The sequence below is a fragment of the Salmo trutta genome, unplaced genomic scaffold, assembly GCF_901001165.1.
Source record: "Salmo trutta unplaced genomic scaffold, fSalTru1.1, whole genome shotgun sequence".
Lineage (NCBI taxonomy): Eukaryota > Metazoa > Chordata > Actinopteri > Salmoniformes > Salmonidae > Salmo > Salmo trutta.
In genome coordinates this window covers 3,717,488-3,738,449 of record NW_021822962.1, presented here as the reverse complement: position 1 = coordinate 3,738,449, position 20,962 = coordinate 3,717,488, and the positions used below count along the sequence as shown (strand labels likewise).

The 20,962-nt window shown below is 44.1% G+C and overlaps 1 protein-coding gene across 1 annotated transcript in view; it reads right to left on the bottom strand.

The window, feature by feature from the left end:
• The window catches only part of LOC115187653 (oxysterol-binding protein-related protein 3-like), a 55,593-nt gene that overhangs the window by 4,611 nt on the left and 30,020 nt on the right, over positions 1–20,962 (bottom strand). Inside the window, exons 7-16 of the mRNA XM_029746622.1 lie at positions 20,213–20,303; positions 19,891–20,015; positions 18,886–19,005; positions 15,211–15,348; positions 15,027–15,090; positions 11,738–11,816; positions 9,811–9,955; positions 4,470–4,614; positions 1,541–1,667; positions 922–1,044 (exon numbers count right to left, since the gene is read on the bottom strand). Coding sequence (XP_029602482.1) covers positions 922–1,044; positions 1,541–1,667; positions 4,470–4,614; positions 9,811–9,955; positions 11,738–11,816; positions 15,027–15,090; positions 15,211–15,348; positions 18,886–19,005; positions 19,891–20,015; positions 20,213–20,303 — 1,157 coding nt within the window. The remainder of the gene's footprint in view (positions 1–921; positions 1,045–1,540; positions 1,668–4,469; positions 4,615–9,810; positions 9,956–11,737; positions 11,817–15,026; positions 15,091–15,210; positions 15,349–18,885; positions 19,006–19,890; positions 20,016–20,212; positions 20,304–20,962) is intronic.

The window sequence follows — 20,962 nt, the reverse complement described above, 5'->3', positions numbered from 1 at the left end:
GATCAGAGCTATTGATTTAGAGCTAGGTAAACGAGTACTTGATAAGAGCTATTGATTTAGAGCTAGGTAAACGAGTACTTGATAAGAGCTATTGATTAGAGCTTGGTAAACGAGTACTTGATAAGAGCTATTGATTTAGAGCTTGGTAAACGAGTACTTGATCAGAGCTATTGATTTAGAGCTAGGTAAACGAGTACTTGATAAGAGCTATTGATTTAGAGCTAGGTAAACGAGTACTTGATAAGAGCTATTGATTTAGAGCTAGGTAAACGAGTACTTGATCAGAGCTATTGATTTAGAGCTAGGTAAACGAGTACTTGATCAGAGCTATTGATTAGAGCTTGGTAAATGAGTAGTCAGTTCGGATGAGGGGATTGTAAATAGAAATTACACTTGTTTCAGATCTATTTGACATTATAATCACTGGAGACAAATGTGAAACCAGTCATATGGCAGCAAACTGAAACATTTCAACATATCAACTTACTCACAGACAACTCCACGAGAAAATCTGTTGGCCAGTAAATGGGATTACATTTATTCAGCGCATGCGCGCGGGAGGGGGGGGGCACACATGCAAAGCCCATTACGCACCTTCGTAAGGCAATACCAAGTACTGAGAAGTGCGTAGGAAAGGTGTGCGTAAGAAACGTGTAATTTCCAAAGTCGGAATCGGGCCCAAAGTGAATAGATCAATTGATAGCAACCGAATCGCACGTTGTATCAGATTACTTCCCAAGCAAAGATAACCCCATGTGCATCAATCAGTGTCTTCCTCTGGTAGTCTACCACTTGTTTCTAGCATCGCAGAGTTATGTGTCGTTATAGATCGGTTTATACAATTGCGCATTTGTAAAAAGAAATACTGTATATACTGTATAGTAAAAAAAAAGATCCCTGTATCCAGCTCTAGGAGTTCACCTGAAGAATGTGGGTTGATGTGTCATGGTGTTTTCCTCCAGGACTCTGCGTCTGTCTCTCTGCTGCTGTTCTATGTTCTGTTTCTGTTCCTCTGCTGCCTCTACGTTGCCCTCCTCTAGCAGCCTGGTACACACACACACACACACACACACACACACACACACACACACACACACACACACACACACACACACACACACACACACACACACACACACACACACACACACACACACACACACAGAGGGACATTTGGATACACAATAAAGCAAACCCAGCTGTGTATGTTGTAATAATGGTCATTTGATGGGTGTAATACGAAACTGTATTACCAAATGCACATTTCTACATTGTTACGACATGCTCGTTCCTACGTCTTGCTGGTGCCTACACCATGCTGGTCTCTACACCATGCTGGTCCCTACACCATGCTGGTCCCTACACCATGCTGGTCCCTACACCATGCTGGTCTCTACACCATGCTGGCCCCTACACCATACTGGTCTCTACACCATGCTGGCCCCTACACCATGCTGGTCCCTACACCATGCTGGTCCCTACACCATGCTTAGACAATGGTGTGTTACTGTACAGTAGCACTCTTCTCTCTGTCTCTCACCTCTGGTCGAGCCGTAGCCGGGTGTCTGTGGGAGGCAGCAGCAGTTTCAGTGAAGGGTCCAGCTCATTGAGCTCCATAGCAAACTTAGTGAAGCCGTAGTACTGCTCGTGGTCAGCCGGCATGGCATCTGAGAACACACACACACACACAGACACAGACACAGACACACACACACACACACACACACACACACACACACACACGCACACACACACGCAGACACACACACACACACACACACACACACACACGCAGACACACACACACACAGACACACACACACACAGAGACACACACACACACAGACACACAGACACACACACAGACACACAGACACACACACACACACAGACACATACACCAGAGACACTATTTTACATCCCGGGGAGATGATTCTATAAACTACAGGGTAAGGAATGCCTTTTATGTAATAAGGAACAGTGGTGTAAAGTACTTAAGTAAAAATACTTAAGTCGTTTTTTTGTGTATCTGTACTTTACTCTATTATTCATAGTTTTGACAACTCTTACTTTTACTTCACTACATTCCTAAAGAAAATGATGTACTTTTTACTCCATACATTTTCCATTACACCCAAAAGTACTCGTTACATTTTGAATGCTTAGCAGGACAGAAAATGGTCCAATTCAATCACTTATCAAGAGAACATCCCTGGTCATCCCTACTGCCTCTGATCTGGAGGACTCACTAAACAGAGAACATCCCTGGTCATCCCTACTGCCTCTGATCTGGAGGACTCACTAAAGAGAGAACATCCCTGGTCATCCCTACTGCCTCTGATCTGGCGGACTCACTAAACAGAGAACATCCCTGGTCATCCCTACTGCCTCTGATCTGGAGGACTCACTAAACAGAGAACATCCCTGGTCATCCCTACTGCCTCTGATCTGGCGGACTCACTAAACAGAGAACATCCCTGGTCATCCCTACTGCCTCTGATCTGGCGGACTCACTAAACAGAGAACATCCCTGGTCATCCCTACTGCTTCTGATCTGACGGACTCACTAAACAGAGAACATCCCTGGTCATCCCTACTGCCTCTGATCTGACGGACTCACTAAACACAAATGCTTTGTTTTTAGATGATGTCTAAAAAAACTTTTTTTTTTGCTTTGTCAAGATATAGACACAAGGGGTCTGCACTATATCTACTAGTAGAGACCAAGATATAGACACAAGGGGTCTGCACTGTATCTACTAGTAGAGACCAAGATATAGACACAAGGGGTCTGCACTGTATCTACTAGTAGAAATCAAGATATAGACACAAGGGGTCTGCACTGTATCTACTAGTAGAAATCAAGATATAGACACAAGGGGTCTGCACTGTATCTACTAGTAGAAATCAAGATATAGACACAAGGGGTCTGCACTGTATCTACTAGTAGAAATCAAGATATAGACACAAGGGGTCTGCACTGTATCTACTAGTAGAAATCAAGATATAGACACAAGGGGTCTGCACTGTATCTACTAGTAGAGACCAAGATATAGACACAAGGGGTCTGCACTGTATCTACTAGTAGAAATCAAGATATAGACACAAGGGGTCTGCACTGTATCTACTAGTAGAGACCAAGATATAGACACAAGGGGTCTGCACTGTATCTACTAGTAGAGACCAAGATATAGACACAAGGGGTCTGCACTGTATCTACTAGTAGAAATCAAGATATAGACACAAGGGGTCTGCACTATATCTACTAGTAGAGACCAAGATATAGACACAAGGGGTCTGCACTGTATCTACTAGTAGAAATCAAGATATAGACACAAGGGGTCTGCACTGTATCTTCTAGTAGAAATCAAGATATAGACACAAGGGGTCTGCACTGTATCTTCTAGTAGAAATCAAGATATAGACACAAGGGGTCTGCACTGTATCTACTAGTAGAAATCAAGATATAGACACAAGGGGTCTGCACTGTATCTACTAGTAGAAATCAAGATATAGACACAAGGGGTCTGCACTGTATCTACTAGTAGAAATCAAGATAAAGAGAATTTAAAAATCAACTGTACGGATAAGAAAAGTATGGATAGTTCCAACCGATGTTTACATGGGCTAAACACGTAAAGCCCTGATCTATAGCATGTGTAGGTCAAGACACTGGGCTCAGTATAACAGGTTCAGTCTGGGCTAAACACGTAAAGCCCTGATCTATAGCATGTGTAGGTCAAGACACTGGGCTCAGTATAACAGGTTCAGTCTGGGCTAAACACGTAAAGCCCTGATCTATAGCATGTGTAGGTCAAGACACTGGGCTCAGTATAACAGGTTCAGTCTGGGCTAAACACGTAAAGCCCTGATCTATAGCATGTGTAGGTCAAGACACTGGGCTCAGTATAACAGGTTCAGTCTGGGCTAAACACGTAAAGCCCTGATCTATAGCATGTGTAGGTCAAGACACTGGGCTCAGTATAACAGGTTCAGTCTGGGCTAAACACGTAAAGCCCTGATCTATAGCATGTGTAGGTCAAGACACTGGGCTCAGTATAACAGGTTCAGTCTGGGCTAAACACGTAAAGCCCTGATCTATAGCATGTGTAGGTCAAGACACTGGGCTCAGTATAACAGGTTCAGTCTGGGCTAAACACGTAAAGCCCTGATCTATAGCATGTGTAGGTCAAGACACTGGGCTCAGTATAACAGGTTCAGTCTGGGCTAAACACGTAAAGCCCTGATCTATAGCATGTGTAGGTCAAGACACTGGGCTCAGTATAACAGGTTCAGTCTGGGCTAAACACGTAAAGCCCTGATCTATAGCATGTGTAGGTCAAGACACTGGGCTCAGTATAACAGGTTCAGTCTGGGCTAAACACGTAAAGCCCTGATCTATAGCATGTGTAGGTCAAGACACTGGGCTCAGTATAACAGGTTCAGTCTATTATTACAATCATACATACTGGCTCTCCAGATGCAGGTGGCAGAGGGTGGGTCTCCACAGTACATCCCCTCGTTCCACTTCCCAAACAGTCTGTGGATGACCTTCCCCTTGTGGTCTGTGATGGTGCCCTCCACCTCGTTAACACTTGAGTTCCAGTACTTTGCCTGTACACAGGGAGGAATGCATAACATTGTTATTGAATATCAAGCCCTGGCCAAAAGTATTACAGTACACACTTAGAAAAAAATATGCTATCTAGAACCGTAAAGTGTTCTTCGCCTGTCCCCATAGGAGAACCTTTTTTAGTTCCATGTAGAACCCTTTCCACAGAGGGTTTTACATAGAACCCAAAAGGGTTCAACCTGGAACCCAAAAGGGTTATACCTGGAACCAAAAAGGGTTCTACCTGGAACCCAAAAGGGTTCTACCTGGAACCCAAAAGGGTTCTACCTGGACCAAAAAGGGTTCTACCTGGACCAAAAAGGATTCTACCTGGAACCAAAAAAGCGTTCTCCTATGGGGAAAGCTGAAGAGTGTATAGGGAATAGGGTTCCATTGGGGACAGGCCCTAAATTACTCTTATTTAATAGTTCTCAGGTTTAGTTTGTCTGTCACTCTGATCTATGAGTCACTGTGGGTAAGAAGAGTCATAATAGATCTTTATTTTCATCTTCAAATATCAGCCAGTAGATGGCAGTGTTGAGTTATCTGTGTTCAAATGCAACATGCTGAACCAGTAGAGAACAGTAGTTTACAATGAGAACCACTGAGGAGATGAGGGGACAGGAGAAGAGAGAGGAGAGGAGAGAGAAAAGAGGAGAGACGAGAGGGGTGAGAGGAGAGAGATGAGAGGAGAGAGATGAGAGGGAAAGAGGGGACAGGGGAGAGGGGAAAGAGGAGTGGGGAGAGGAGAGGGGGTAGAGATGAGAGATGAGAGGGGAGAGTGGAGAGGAGAGGACAGGAGAGGACAGGGAAGAGGACAGGACAGGACAGGACAGAAGAGGACAGGAGAGGGGAGGGGGGAGAGGAGAGAGGAAAGGAGAGGAAAGAGGACAGGACAGTAGAGGACAGGAGAGGGGAGGGGGGAGAGGACAGAGGAAAGGAGAGGAAAGAGGAGAGGACAGGACAGGAGAGGTTATATTGTATAATGAGTTCCTACATGTCTTGACCTGGCATCCTTCTACACTGCTGTAGACCTTTCAATTCCTCAGAGACTAACACCAATTACCTGTCAGCTTTGGAATGGGCTGTACGAAGTTCAACTTCAAAATGCAGAGATGCATGGAGTTGTTGTTAATTCAGGGGAAAGGCCATGCACAGGGTGTGTGTGTGTGTGTGTGTGTGTGTGTGTGTGTGTGTGTGTGTGTGTGTGTGTGTGTGTGTGTGTGTGTGTGGAACACAGTTTTGACTAATTTAAGCTTTAAACAACCCTTTCACCAACCTGCATCACGTATAAAGAAGCATTTCCACTCAGCTTCCAGCTTTCCAGTGTCCACTTATAAAGAAGCATTTCCACTCAGCTTCCAGCTTTCCAGTGTCCACTTATAAAGAAGCATTTCCACTCAGCTTCCAGCTTTCCAGTGTCCACTTATAAAGAAGCATTTCCACTCAGCTTCCAGCTTTCCAGTGTCCACTTATAAAGAAGCATTTCCACTCAGCTTCCAGCTTTCCAGTGTCCACGTATAAAGAAGCATTTCCACTCAGCTTCCAGCTTTCCAGTGTCCACTTATAAAGAAGCATTTCCACTCAACTTCCAGCTTTCCAGTGTCCACTTATAAAGAAGCATTTCCACTCAGCTTCCAGCTTTCCAGTGTCCACTTATAAAGAAGCATTTCCACTCAGCTTCCAAGTGTCCACTTATAAAGAAGCATTTCCACTCAGCTTCCAGCTTTCCAGTGTCCACTTATAAAGAAGCATTTCCACTCAGCTTCCAAGTGTCCACTTATAAAGAAGCATTTCCACTCAGCTTCCAGCTTTCCAGTGTCCACGTATAAAGAAGCATTTCCACTCAGCTTCCAGCTTTCCAGTGTCCACTTATAAAGAAGCATTTCCACTCACCTTCCAGCTTTCCAGTGTCCACTTATAAAGAAGCATTTCCACTCAGCTTCCAGCTTTCCAGTGTCCACTTATAAAGAAGCATTTCCACTCAGCTTCCAGCTTTCCAGTGTCCACTTATAAAGAAGCATTTCCACTCAGCTTCCAGCTTTCCAGTGTCCACTTATAAAGAAGCATTTCCACTCAACTTCCAGCTTTCCAGTGTCCACTTATAAAGAAGCATTTCCACTCAGCTTCCAGCTTTCCAGTGTCCACTTATAAAGAAGCATTTCCACTCACCTTCCAGCTTTCCAGTGTCCACTTATAAATAAGCATTTCCACTCAGCTTCCAGCTTTCCAGTGTCCACTTATAAAGAAGCATTTCCACTCAGCTTCCAGCTTTCCAGTGTCCACGTATAAAGAAGCATTTCCACTCAGCTTCCAGCTTTCCAGTGTCCACGTATAAAGAAGCATTTCCACTCAGCTTCCAGCTTTCCAGTGTCCACTTATAAAGAAGCATTTCCACTCACCTTCCAGCTTTCCAGTGTCCACTTATAAAGAAGCATTTCCACTCAGCTTCCAGCTTTCCAGTGTCCACTTATAAAGAAGCATTTCCACTCAGCTTCCAGCTTTCCAGTGTCCACTTATAAAGAAGCATTTCCACTCAGCTTCCAGCTTTCCAGTGTCCACTTATAAAGAAGCATTTCCACTCAGCTTCCAGCTTTCCAGTGTCCACGTATAAAGAAGCATTTCCACTCAGCTTCCAGCTTTCCAGTGTCCACTTATAAAGAAGCATTTCCACTCAGCTTCCAGCTTTCCAGTGTCCACTTATAAAGAAGCATTTCCACTCAGCTTCCAGCTTTCCAGTGTCCACTTATAAAGAAGCATTTCCACTCAGCTTCCAGCTTTCCAGTGTCCACTTATAAAGAAGCATTTCCACTCAGCTTCCAGCTTTCCAGTGTCCACTTATAAAGAAGCATTTCCACTCAGCTTCCAGCTTTCCAGTGTCCACGTATAAAGAAGCATTTCCACTCAGCTTCCAGCTTTCCAGTGTCCACTTATAAAGAAGCATTTCCACTCAACTTCCAGCTTTCCAGTGTCCACTTATAAAGAAGCATTTCCACTCAGCTTCCAGCTTTCCAGTGTCCACTTATAAAGAAGCATTTCCACTCAGCTTCCAAGTGTCCACTTATAAAGAAGCATTTCCACTCAGCTTCCAGCTTTCCAGTGTCCACTTATAAAGAAGCATTTCCACTCAGCTTCCAAGTGTCCACTTATAAAGAAGCATTTCCACTCAGCTTCCAGCTTTCCAGTGTCCACGTATAAAGAAGCATTTCCACTCAGCTTCCAGCTTTCCAGTGTCCACTTATAAAGAAGCATTTCCACTCACCTTCCAGCTTTCCAGTGTCCACTTATAAAGAAGCATTTCCACTCAGCTTCCAGCTTTCCAGTGTCCACTTATAAAGAAGCATTTCCACTCAGCTTCCAGCTTTCCAGTGTCCACTTATAAAGAAGCATTTCCACTCAGCTTCCAGCTTTCCAGTGTCCACTTATAAAGAAGCATTTCCACTCAACTTCCAGCTTTCCAGTGTCCACTTATAAAGAAGCATTTCCACTCAGCTTCCAGCTTTCCAGTGTCCACTTATAAAGAAGCATTTCCACTCACCTTCCAGCTTTCCAGTGTCCACTTATAAATAAGCATTTCCACTCAGCTTCCAGCTTTCCAGTGTCCACTTATAAAGAAGCATTTCCACTCAGCTTCCAGCTTTCCAGTGTCCACGTATAAAGAAGCATTTCCACTCAGCTTCCAGCTTTCCAGTGTCCACGTATAAAGAAGCATTTCCACTCAGCTTCCAGCTTTCCAGTGTCCACTTATAAAGAAGCATTTCCACTCACCTTCCAGCTTTCCAGTGTCCACTTATAAAGAAGCATTTCCACTCAGCTTCCAGCTTTCCAGTGTCCACTTATAAAGAAGCATTTCCACTCAGCTTCCAGCTTTCCAGTGTCCACTTATAAAGAAGCATTTCCACTCAGCTTCCAGCTTTCCAGTGTCCACTTATAAAGAAGCATTTCCACTCAACTTCCAGCTTTCCAGTGTCCACTTATAAAGAAGCATTTCCACTCAGCTTCCAGCTTTCCAGTGTCCACTTATAAAGAAGCATTTCCACTCACCTTCCAGCTTTCCAGTGTCCACTTATAAATAAGCATTTCCACTCAGCTTCCAGCTTTCCAGTGTCCACTTATAAAGAAGCATTTCCACTCAGCTTCCAGCTTTCCAGTGTCCACGTATAAAGAAGCATTTCCACTCAGCTTCCAGCTTTCCAGTGTCCACGTATAAAGAAGCATTTCCACTCAGCTTCCAGCTTTCCAGTGTCCACTTATAAAGAAGCATTTCCACTCACCTTCCAGCTTTCCAGTGTCCACTTATAAAGAAGCATTTCCACTCAGCTTCCAGCTTTCCAGTGTCCACTTATAAAGAAGCATTTCCACTCAGCTTCCAGCTTTCCAGTGTCCACTTATAAAGAAGCATTTCCACTCAGCTTCCAGCTTTCCAGTGTCCACTTATAAAGAAGCATTTCCACTCAACTTCCAGCTTTCCAGTCTCCACTTATAAAGAAGCATTTCCACTCAGCTTCCAGCTTTCCAGTGTCCACTTATAAAGAAGCATTTCCACTCACCTTCCAGCTTTCCAGTGTCCACTTATAAATAAGCATTTCCACTCAGCTTCCAGCTTTCCAGTGTCCACTTATAAAGAAGCATTTCCACTCAGCTTCCAGCTTTCCAGTGTCCACGTATAAAGAAGCATTTCCACTCAGCTTCCAGCTTTCCAGTGTCCACGTATAAAGAAGCATTTCCACTCAGCTTCCAGCTTTCCAGTGTCCACTTATAAAGAAGCATTTCCACTCAACTTCCAGCTTTCCAGTGTCCACTTATAAAGAAGCATTTCCACTCAGCTTCCAGCTTTCCAGTGTCCACTTATAAAGAAGCATTTCCACTCAGCTTCCAGCTTCCAGTGTCCACTTATAAAGAAGCATTTCCACTCACCTTCCAGCTTTCCAGTGTCCACTTATAAAGAAGCATTTCCACTCAGCTTCCAGCTTTCCAGTGTCTACTTATAAAGAAGCATTTCCACTCAGCTTCCAGCTTTCCAGTGTCCACTTATAAAGAAGCATTTCCACTCAGCTTCCAGCTTTCCAGTGTCCACTTAGACTGGAGAGTAGCTGAATATCTCACAAACCCAAGTACTGACTGCTCTAAATATCAGGTTAAACAGGTGGAATATCCCCTCCGGTTTATACACACACAAATTCCCCCCTGTCTCTCACCTTGATGAAGGTGACCTTACACTGGCAGATATCAGTGCTGGTGTTCCTGATGGAGATCTCTCCGTAGTGTTCTATCCAGCGCTGCCCACTCAGGATGTTGTGGATGCAGGACGTTACCTTGTTCCACTCATAGTGGTCACCAAACCTGCAGGACGGGGAGAGGGCGTGTCACAATATGTTTGTGTTTCAGTGTGTGTGTGTGTATATGTGTGTGTGTGTGTGTGTGTGTATATATGTGTGTGTGTGTGTGTGTGTGTGTGTGTGTGTGTGTGTGTGTGTGTGTGTGTGTGTGTGTGTGTGTGTGTGCGCGCGCATGAGATAAGACGCAGGTCAGTGTATAAAACAAAAAAAGTACCTTTAAAATAATTAAATCCGTCTATTATCAGTCTATTGTCAGTCTATTGTCAGTCTATTATCAGTGTATCTATCAGTGTATCTATCAGTCTATCAGTGTATCAGTCTATCATCAGTCTATCATCAGTCTATTATCAGTGTATCAGTCTATCATCAGTCTATTATCAGTCTATCAGTCTATCATCAGTCTATTATCAGTCTATCAGTCTATTATCAGTCTATCTATCAGTCTATCAGTGTATCAGTCTATCATCAGTCTATCATCAGTCTATTATCAGTCTATTATCAGTCTATTATCAGTGTATCTATCAGTCTATCAGTGTATCAGTCTATCATCAGTCTATTATCAGTCTATTATCAGTCTATCAGTCTATTATCAGTGTATCAGTCTATTGTCAGTCTATTATCAGTGTATCTATCAGTGTATCAGTCTATCATCAGTCTATTATCAGTCTATCATCAGTGTATCAGTCTATCAGTCTAAATCAGTCTATTATCAGTCTATTATCAGTGTATCAGTCTATCATCAGTCTATATCAGTCTATATCAGTCTATTATCAGTCTATTATCAGTCTATTATCAGTCTATTATCAGTCTATCATCAGTCTATCAGTCTATCAGTCTATCAGTCGATCAGTCTATTATCAGTCTATCATCAGTCTATCATCAGTCTATCATTAGTCTATTATCAGTCTATCATCAGTGTATCATCAGTCTATCATCAGTCTATTATCAGTCTATTATCAGTCTATCAGTCTATTATCAGTGTATCAGTCTATTGTCAGTCTATTATCAGTGTATCTATCAGTGTATCAGTCTATCATCAGTCTATTATCAGTCTATCAGCCTATTATCAGTCTATTATCACTCTATCATCAGTGTATCAGTCTATCAGTCTAAATCAGTCTATTATCAGTCTATTATCAGTGTATCAGTCTATCATCAGTCTATATCAGTCTATATCAGTCTATATCAGTCTATTATCAGTCTATTATCAGTCTATTATCAGTCTATCATCAGTCTATCAGTCTATCAGTCTATCAGTCGATCAGTCTATTATCAGTCTATCATCAGTCTATCATCAGTCTATCATTAGTCTATTATCAGTCTATCATCAGTGTATCATCAGTCTATCATCAGTCTATCATCAGTCTATCAGTCTATTATCAGTCTATCTATCAGTGTATCTATCAGTCTATCATCAGTTTATCATCAGTCTATTATCAGTCTATCAGTCTATTATCAGTCTGTCTATCAGTCTATTATCAGTCTATTATCAGTCTATCATCAGTCTATCAGTCTATCATCAGTCTATCAGTCTATCATCAGTCTATCATCAGTCTATTATCAGTCTATTATCAGTCTATCATCAGTCTATCATCAGTCTATCATCAGTCTATCATCAGTCTATTTTCAGTCTATTATCAGTCTATTATCAGTCTATTATCAGTCTATTATCAGTCTATTATCTATTTCAGTGATATCTGGACATTGACAAACAGGTTTGGGTGGCTAGTTGGTCAGTAAGGGTGGTCTGGTAGAGTGAGATTGAGAGGGACAGTAAAGGACTCACCCTGGCAGAATCACATGGGTGGTGCCCACAGGAACTATTTCCATAGACTTCCCCCAGAACTTGTTTTTCCACCTCATGTCTAAAGACATCACAGGAGAGACAACAGCAGGGTTAGTGCATCCAAGAGGAACGGCCTCCACCTTTAGACTAATAGTTGGTATGATTGGTTAGGGCCTCCAGCTTTAGACTAATAGCTGGTATGGTTGGTTAGGGCCTCCAGCTTTAGACTAATAGCTGGTATGGTTGGTTAGGGCCTCCAGCTTTAGACTAATAGCTGGCATGGTTGGTTAGGGCCTCCAGCTTTAGACTAGTTGTAATAGCTGGTATGGCTGGTTAGGGCCTCCAACTTTAGACTAATAGCTGGTATGGCTGGTTAGGGCCTCCAGCTTTAGACTAGTTGTAATAGCTGGTATGGCTGGTTAGGGCCTCCAGCTTTAGACTAGCTATAATAGTTGGTATGATTGGTTAGGGCCTCCACCTTTAGACTAATAGCTGGCATGGTTGGTTAGGGCCTCCACCTTTAGACTAGTTGTAATAGCTGGTATGGCTGGTTAGGGCTTCCAGCTTTAGACTAGCTATAATAGTTGGTATGATTGGTTAGGGCATCCACCTTTAGACTAATAGCTGGTATGATTGGTTAGGGCCTGCAGCTTTAGACTATTAACTGGTATGGTTGGTTAGGGCCTCCAGCTTTAGACTAATAGCTGGTATGGTTGGTTAGGGCCTCCACCTTTAGACTAATAGCTGGTATGGTTGGTTAGGGCCTCCACCTTTAGACTAGTTGTAATAGCTGGTATGGCTGGTTAGGGCTTCCAGCTTTAGACTAGCTATAATAGTTGGTATGATTGGTTAGGGCCTCCACCTTTAGACTAATAGCTGGCATGGTTGGTTAGGGCCTCCAGCTTTAGACTAGTTGTAATAGCTGGTATGGCTGGTTAGGGCCTCCAGCTTTAGACTAATAGCTGGTATGGCTGGTTAGGGCCTCCACCTTTAGACTAATAGCTGGTATGGTTGGTTAGGGCCTCCAGCTTTAGACTAATAGCTGGTATGGTTGGTTAGGGCCTCCAGCTTTAGACTAATAGCTGGTATGGCTGGTTAGGGCCTCCAGCTTTAGACTAGCTATAATAGTTGGTATGATTGGTTAGGGCCTCCAGCTTTAGACTATTAGCTGGTATGGTTGGTTAGGGCCTCCAGCTTTAGACTAATAGCTGGTATGGCTGGTTAGGGCCTCCAGCTTTAGACTAGCTATAATAGTTGGTATGATTGGTTAGGGCCTCCAGCTTTAGACTAATAGCTGGTATGGTTGGTTAGGGCCTCCAGCTTTAGACTAATAGCTGGTATGGTTGGTTAGGGCCTCCAGCTTTAGACTAATAGCTGGTATGGCTGGTTAGGGCCTCCAGCTTTAGACTAGCTATAATAGTTGGTATGATTGGTTAGGGCCTCCAGCTTTAGACTATTAGCTGGTATGGTTGGTTAGGGCCTCCACCTTTAGACTAATAGCTGGTATGGCTGGTTAGGGCCTCCAACTTTAGACTAATAGCTGGTATGGCTGGTTAGGACCTCCAGCTTTAGACTAGTTGTAATAGCTGGTATGGCTGGTTAGGGCCTCCAGCTTTAGACTAATAGCTGGTATGGCTGGTTAGGGCCTCCAACTTTAGACTAGTTGTAATAGCTGGTATGGTTGGTTAGGGCCTCCAACTTTAGACTAATAGCTGGTATGGTTGGTTAGGGCCTCCAGCTTTAGACTAGTTGTAATAGCTGGTATGGCTGGTTAGGGCCTCCAGCTTTAGACTAGTTGTAATAGCTGGTATGGTTGGTTAGGGCCTCCAGCTTTAGACTATTAGCTGGTATGGCTGGTTAGGGCCTCCAGCTTTAGACTAATAGCTGGTATGGTTGGTTAGGGCCTCCAGCTTTAGACTAGTTGTAATAGCTGGTACGGTTGGTTAGGGCCTCCAGCTTTAGACTAGTTGTAATAGCTGGTATGGTTGGTTAGGGCCTCCAACTTTAGACTAATAGCTGGTATGGTTGGCTAGGGCCTCCAGCTTTAGACTAATAGCTGGTACGGTGGGTTAGGGCCTCCAGCTTTAGACTAGCTATAATAGTTGGTATGATTGGTTAGGGCCTCCACCTTTAGACTAATAGCTGGTATGATTGGTTAGGGCCTCCACCTTTAGACTAATAGCTGGTATGGCTGGTTAGGGCCTCCAGCTTTAGACTAATAGCTGGTATGGTTGGTTAGGGCCTCCAGCTTTAGACTAGCTATAATAGTTGGTATGGTTGGTTAGGGCCTCCACCTTTAGACTAATAGCTGGTATGGCTGGTTAGGGCCTCCAGCTTTAGACTAGCTATAATAGTTGGTATGATTGGTTAGGGCCTCCAGCTTTAGACTAATAGCTGGTATGGTTGGTTAGGGCCTCCAGCTTTAGACTAATAGCTGGTATGGCTGGTTAGGGCCTCCAGCTTTAGACTAATAGCTGGTATGGTTGGTTAGGGCCTCCAGCTTTAGACTAATAGCTGGTATGGTTGGTTAGGGCCTCCAGCTTTAGACTAGCTGTAATAGCTGGTATGGTTAAGACCAGTGTTCCGCGTGGTCAGGAAAATCTCTTGCCCCTAGTTATAAACCCAGTGTCTGTGTCAGGTGAAAGGGTGTGTATCAGGTGAAAGGGTGTGTGTCAGGTGAAAGGTTGTGTATCACGTGAAAGGTTGAGTATTAGGTGAAAGGGTGAGTATCAGATGAAAGGGTGAGTATCAGGTGAAAGGGTGAGTATCAGATGAAAGGGTGAGTATCAGGTGAAATGATGAGTATCAGATGAAAGGGTGAGTATCAAGTGAAAGGGTGAGTATCAGGTAAAAGGGTGAGTATCAGGTGAAAGGGTGAGTATCAGGTGAAAGGGTGAGTATCAGGTGAAAGGGTGAGTATCAGGTGAAAGGGTGAGTATCAGATGAAAGGGTGAGTATCAGGTGAAATGATGAGTATCAGATAAAAGGGTGAGTATCAGGTGAAAGGGTGAGTATCAGATGAAAGGGTGAGTATCAGGTGAAATGATGAGTATCAGATAAAAGGGTGAGTATCAGGTGAAAGGGTGAGTATCAGATGAAAGGGTGAGTATCAGGTGAAATGATGAGTATCAGATAAAAGGGTGAGTATCAGGTGAAAGGGTGAGTATCAGGTGAAAGGGTGAGTATCAGGTGAAAGGGTGAGTATCAGGTGAAAGGGTGAGTATCAGGTGAAAGGGTGAGTATCAGGTGAAAGGGTAATAGTTTGTAGAGGACCATGGTGTTGACTTACCTTGCCAGAATATGTAGTTTTTAGAGTCAGCGTGGCATGCTGATATAGGTGGGTGATGGCTGACCTGAGAACAGAGATAAAGAATGGCAGGCTTGTACTTGATGGATCAAACCCTATGAATTCTTTAGATGTGGGGCAAATACTTACAGATCATATTTAGGACATGTGGGTCTGTGTACAGTACCTGTTCTGCTATAAATCGGAGGCCCTTGTCGGGGCGGTCACACTCGTAGGTCTCCCCCAGGACCGGGTTGAAGGGCTTCCCTCCCGCTCGGTGGTAGCTGGACGCGTACCCCGACACTGCAAACGTGGCTACGTACACCTACAGACAGTTAACAGCACAGGTCAGTTCACTACTCCTCTGTTCAAGTATCAGTCATCAGCACATTCTAATGGACATCATCAGTAACACTTGAGCAGGATAACCACACACACACACACAGACACAGACGCAGACGCAGACGCAGACGCACACACACACGCAGACGCAGACGCACACGCACACGCGCGCACGCACACACACACACACACACACACACACACACACAGACGCACGCACGCACGCACGCACGCACGCACACACACACACACACACACACACACACACACACACACACATACACACACACATACACACACACATACACACATATATACACACACACACACACACACACACACACACACACACACACACACACACACACACACACACACACACACACACACACACACACACACACTTGGCCCAAAGCCTGTTTCAGCCCTCAATGGCGCTGTCTGTGCTATCTCCATTCTCCAAAGATGACCTGAGCCGGAGATGAGCCCTCTAGTACATCTCTATGAGATAAGAGGTCGTCCCACCATAATTACCCCTGGGGGTCCGCAGGAGAACTGTTTGTAGTGGGTTTGTGTCAAATTAACCCTTCAATAACCCTTCATTCTAACAACTGATCATTTCTGGTGAAACTCCCATTCCATTTCCCACAGATATAGCTATCATTGGGCTCCCGAGTTGCGCAGCATCTCAGTGCTAGTGGTGTCACTACAGACCCTGGTTCAATTCCAGGCTGTATCACAACCGGCCGTGATTGGGAGTCCCATAGGGCGGCGCACAATTGGCCCAGTATTGTAAATAAGAATTTGGTCTTAACTGACTTTTCTAGTTAAATAAATAAAATGTAAATAATTTCCTCTCCATTTGAGTAGAATGGGCCTGATGACCTCAGTAATGTGAAACTGAATGGGAGAGGCTGTGTCCCAATGGAACTCTATTTAGTGCACTACTTTAAATCAGGGCCCATAGGGAATAGGGTGTCATTTGAGAGGAAGCCAGAGTGGCTGGCTGGCTGAGAGGATGCTGTCTGGATCTGGATGTCCCCTCTGATAGGCCACACTGGGCCAGGGGAAAAAGCACTCATCTTCATCATCACCATCTCCTCCACTCCACAAAGACCCTGATGGGAGAACTGTCTTCATCTGCCTGCTGCCTGTCCTCTTCAACACAGACTACAGCTGTCTTCATCTTCCTGCTGCCTCTCCTCTTCAACACAGATTAGAGCTGTCTTCAGATGCCTCTCCTCTTCAACACAGATTAGAGCTGTCTTCATCTTCCTGCTGCCTCTCCTCTTCAACACAGACTACAGCTGTCTTCATCTGCCTGCTGCCTGTCCTCTTCAACACAGACTACAGCTGTCTTCATCTGTCTGCTGCCTGTCCTCTTCAACACAGACTACAGCTGTCTTCATCTTCCTGCTGCCTCTCCTCTTCAACACAGACTACAGCTGTCTTCAGCTGCCTGCTGCCTGTCCTCTTCAACACAGACTACAGCTGTCTTCAGCTGCCTGCTGCCTGTCCTCTTCAACACAGATTAGAGCTGTCTTCAGCTGCCTCTCCTCTTCAACACAGATTAGAGCTGTCTTCATCTTCCTGCTGCCTCTCCTCTTCAACACAGATTAGAGCTGTCTTCCGCTGCCTCTCCTCTTCAACACAGATTAGAGCTGTCTTCAGCTGCCTCTCCTCTTATTTTCAACACAGATTAGAGCTGTCTTCATCTTCCTGCTGCCTCTCCTCTTCAACACAGATTAGAGCTGTCTTCAGCTGCCTCTCTTCAACACAGATTAGAGCTGTCTTCAGCTGCCTGCTACCTCTCCTCTTCAACACAGATTAGAGTTGCAAAATTCCCAGGTTTTTCAGAAATCTGAGTTTGGGAGCAGGTTGTAATTAAATTAACACAAGTGATTGAGAAAGTGGCTGAATGGCTAAATATTTCCTCATAATACAGGTTATTAATAACAATAATAAACAAGGTAGGCTTTGCTCTCTGTAGTCTAGAGAGCACTACTGTACCTCTGTCTGTAACTAATGCCTAGCTGTTGATTGATGTAGCATTACTGTACCTCTGTCTGTAACTAATGCCTAGCTATTGATAGATGTAGCATTACTGTACCTCTGTCTGTAACTAATGCCTAGCTGTTGATTGATGTAGCATTACTGTACCTCTGTCTGTAACTAATGCCTAGCTATTGATTAATGTAGCATTACTGTACCTCTGTCTGTATCTAATGCCTAGCTATTGATTGATGTAGCATTACTGTACCTCTGTCTGTAACTAATGCCTAGCTATTGATTGATGTAGCATTACTGTACCTCTGTCTGTATCTAATGCCTAGCTATTGATTGATGTAGCACTACTGTACCTCTGTCTGTAACTAATGCCTAGCTATTGATAGATGTAGCATTACTGTACCTCTGTCTGTAACTAATGCCTAGCTATTGATTAATGTAGCATTACTGTACCTCTGTCTGTATCTAATGCCTAGCTATTGATTGATGTAGCACTACTGTACCTCTGTCTGTAACTAATGCCTAGCTGTTGATTGATGTTTGGCTCTGCCTGCTGATAATGCAGTGAGGGGAGGAAGAGAACACACAATCATAGCGATGATCCATAAGGTGAACTAGAGAAAAGGGCTGAGGTGTCAATAAATACAGGTTACATCCCAAATAGCACCCTATTCCCAAGTGCACTACTTTTGACCAGAGCCTTAATGGGTATAGGGAGCCATTTGGAACGCATCCTGTATTTACTGACACCTCTGCCCTTTTCTCTAGTTCACCTCATGTATCATCGCTATGACGCCCACCTCTCTGACAAACTGACTAACTGACAAACTCCACTCAACTTCTATTGGTCGGGGAGTGTGGAAGCTGTGGGTCTAGCTCTGGCCCTATGCCTGTCATTCACACTGAGCTACTGCTGCCAGTAACACACATTCATCATTTCAAATGGAACAAACGCTCTGCAGGAAATATATTCCACACACATTTATTACCGCAGTGAGGTCCCATGTCTTCAAAGGCTTTCATCAAATGTCTCTAGCTTTAGAAAAACTGGTCAGTGAATACAAAGCGCCATCAAATCAGGGAAGTGCTGATCCTAAATCCTCAATCCATTATAGTAGTCATATACAATTGCTGATAAACAATTATATGCACAAAAGCAGAAAACCAAACAGATCATTTGTACCAAGTAATTTAAAACGGAGCGAGCCAAGGCACACTACTGGCTACAGCTGATGGGTCCAATCAGGATCTAGCAAGTGGGAATGAATGTCCATAGGACATTACAGCACTACCGTGAAGAGTGTGTATTATTCACCATTTGTGCAGAAGGGCTCTTGTGTGCCCAAATGTGTGAATTTGTTCGGTGTGTGTATGTGTGAAAGTGGTACTATGTCAGTGTGTGTGTGTGTGTGTGTGTGTGTGTGTGTGTGTGTGTGTGTGTGTGTGTGTGTGTGTGTGTGTGTGTGTGTGTGTGTGTGTGTGTGTGTGTGTGTGGGTACACATCCCCTCTCACCATGCGTTCAAAGGGGTCCTGTGTGTTAGCAGCTCTGTCCAGCAGCTCGCTGTACTCCAGCTCCTCACACAGTCTCTGCAGGGTGTTGAGGGGCTCGTTCAGCTGAACAGGCATAGCCACCTGAATAATCATTACAACACATTTACACAGCAATCATAAAGCTAGATTTGGTCACCTTCATAAGAAAACAACTGTAGTAATTATGTAATAATGTCACGTAAACCAAATGGAATAACGGAAGTATAATAATAAGACATTTAGTCATGTTTAGAGCTTTTCACAACAGAGGAATCTCCACGTTCTACGTAGGCAGAGACAAATCACAAACACAACAGAAATAAACCAACACAGTAGACAGAAATAAACCAACACAGGAGACAGAAATAAACCAACACATTTGACAGAAATAAACCAACACAGGAGACAGAAATAAACCAACACAGGAGACAGAAATAAACCAACACAGTAGACAGAAATAAACCAACACAGCTGACAGAAATAAACCAACACAGGAGACAGAAATAAACCAACACAGGAGACAGAAATAAACCAACACAGGAGACAGAAATAAACCAACACAGCTGACAGAAATAAACCAACACAGTTGACAGAAATAAACCAACACAGTAGACAGAAATAAACCAACACAGGAGACAGAAATAAACCAACACAGGAGACAGAAATAAACCAACACAGTAGACAGAAATAAACCAACACAGGAGACAGAAATAAACCAACACAGTAGACAGAAATAAACCAACACAGCTGACAGAAATAAACCAACACAGGAGACAGAAATAAACCAACACAGGAGACAGAAATAAACCAACACAGGAGACAGAAATAAACCAACACAGCTGACAGAAATAAACCAACACAGTTGACAGAAATAAACCAACACAGTAGACAGAAATAAACCAACACAGGAGACAGAAATAAACCAACACAGGAGACAGAAATAAACCAACACAGTTGACAGAAATAAAGCTAAAAGTCCATGGATACCTTGGAGAGGTCTTTCCCTATGTTGTTCTTAAGGATGTTCCATAGACTGATGTTACTGGTGTTAGGGCTGGCCGACGGCAGGCACGACCTGCGTCTTCTCAGAAGGGTCCCGTTCTCTTCACAGCCTGGAGGGTGGAGGGTTATGATCAGGATATTAGTGGTCATAACTACTGTATGTCAATACGTTACCAGGAAAACACGACCCAAATTGCACCCTATTGTACTAGTGTTGAACAGAGCTCTATGAGCCCTGGTCAACAGGAGTGCATTATACTGGGAATAGGGCGCCACTTGGAACACACATGGTAAAGTGGTCCCTTACCCGAGTTAGGTCTCTCCGTCTCGTTGCTGAAGTTGTCCATGGAGATGTTGTCGCTGACGTTGTCACTGATGTATGAGTCATCATCAGAGGCCTGCAGGATAAAGAATAAATCCTACATTATCATTAGTGACAGGTCAAATATACCTTTTTAACAGCGCCCACCTGAGAGAAGTGAGAACCAGGAAACAGGAAGCTGTCAGGTCCCTTTCAACATCCTGTCACAACATATGGGAACATCCTAAATGGTGCCCTATTCCCCATGGGCCCTGGTCAAAATGGTGCCGTAAATAGGGAATATGATGCCATTTGGGATGCATTCAGTGGGTTTGAGAATGGAGGGGGAGGGAGACGGTCGGTCCCAGAGAAGACACTGACAGCTACTCTGCTCTCTGCAGTAAGGGTATTTTATTTTTAGATGGGGGTAATTCACTTTCACACAGCAACAGAAAACATACTGAACATGTTCTGTAGCTCAGAGCTCTGACGGGAGGAGCCTCATTAAGTCTGAAGCCAGAAGTGTGTCCAGACAAAGTATCCTCCACGTCTGTTACTCCTCTCTACACCTCCTCCTTCCTCATCCCCTCCCTCCTCTCTTTCCTCCTCTCTCTCTCCTCCTCATCCCCCTCCCTCCTCTCTTTCCTCCTCTCTCTCTCCTCCTCCCTCCTCATCCCCCTCCCTCCTCTCTCTCCTCCGCTCTCTCCTCCTCCCTCCTCATCCCCCTCCCTCCTCTCTCTCCTCATTCCCCTCCCT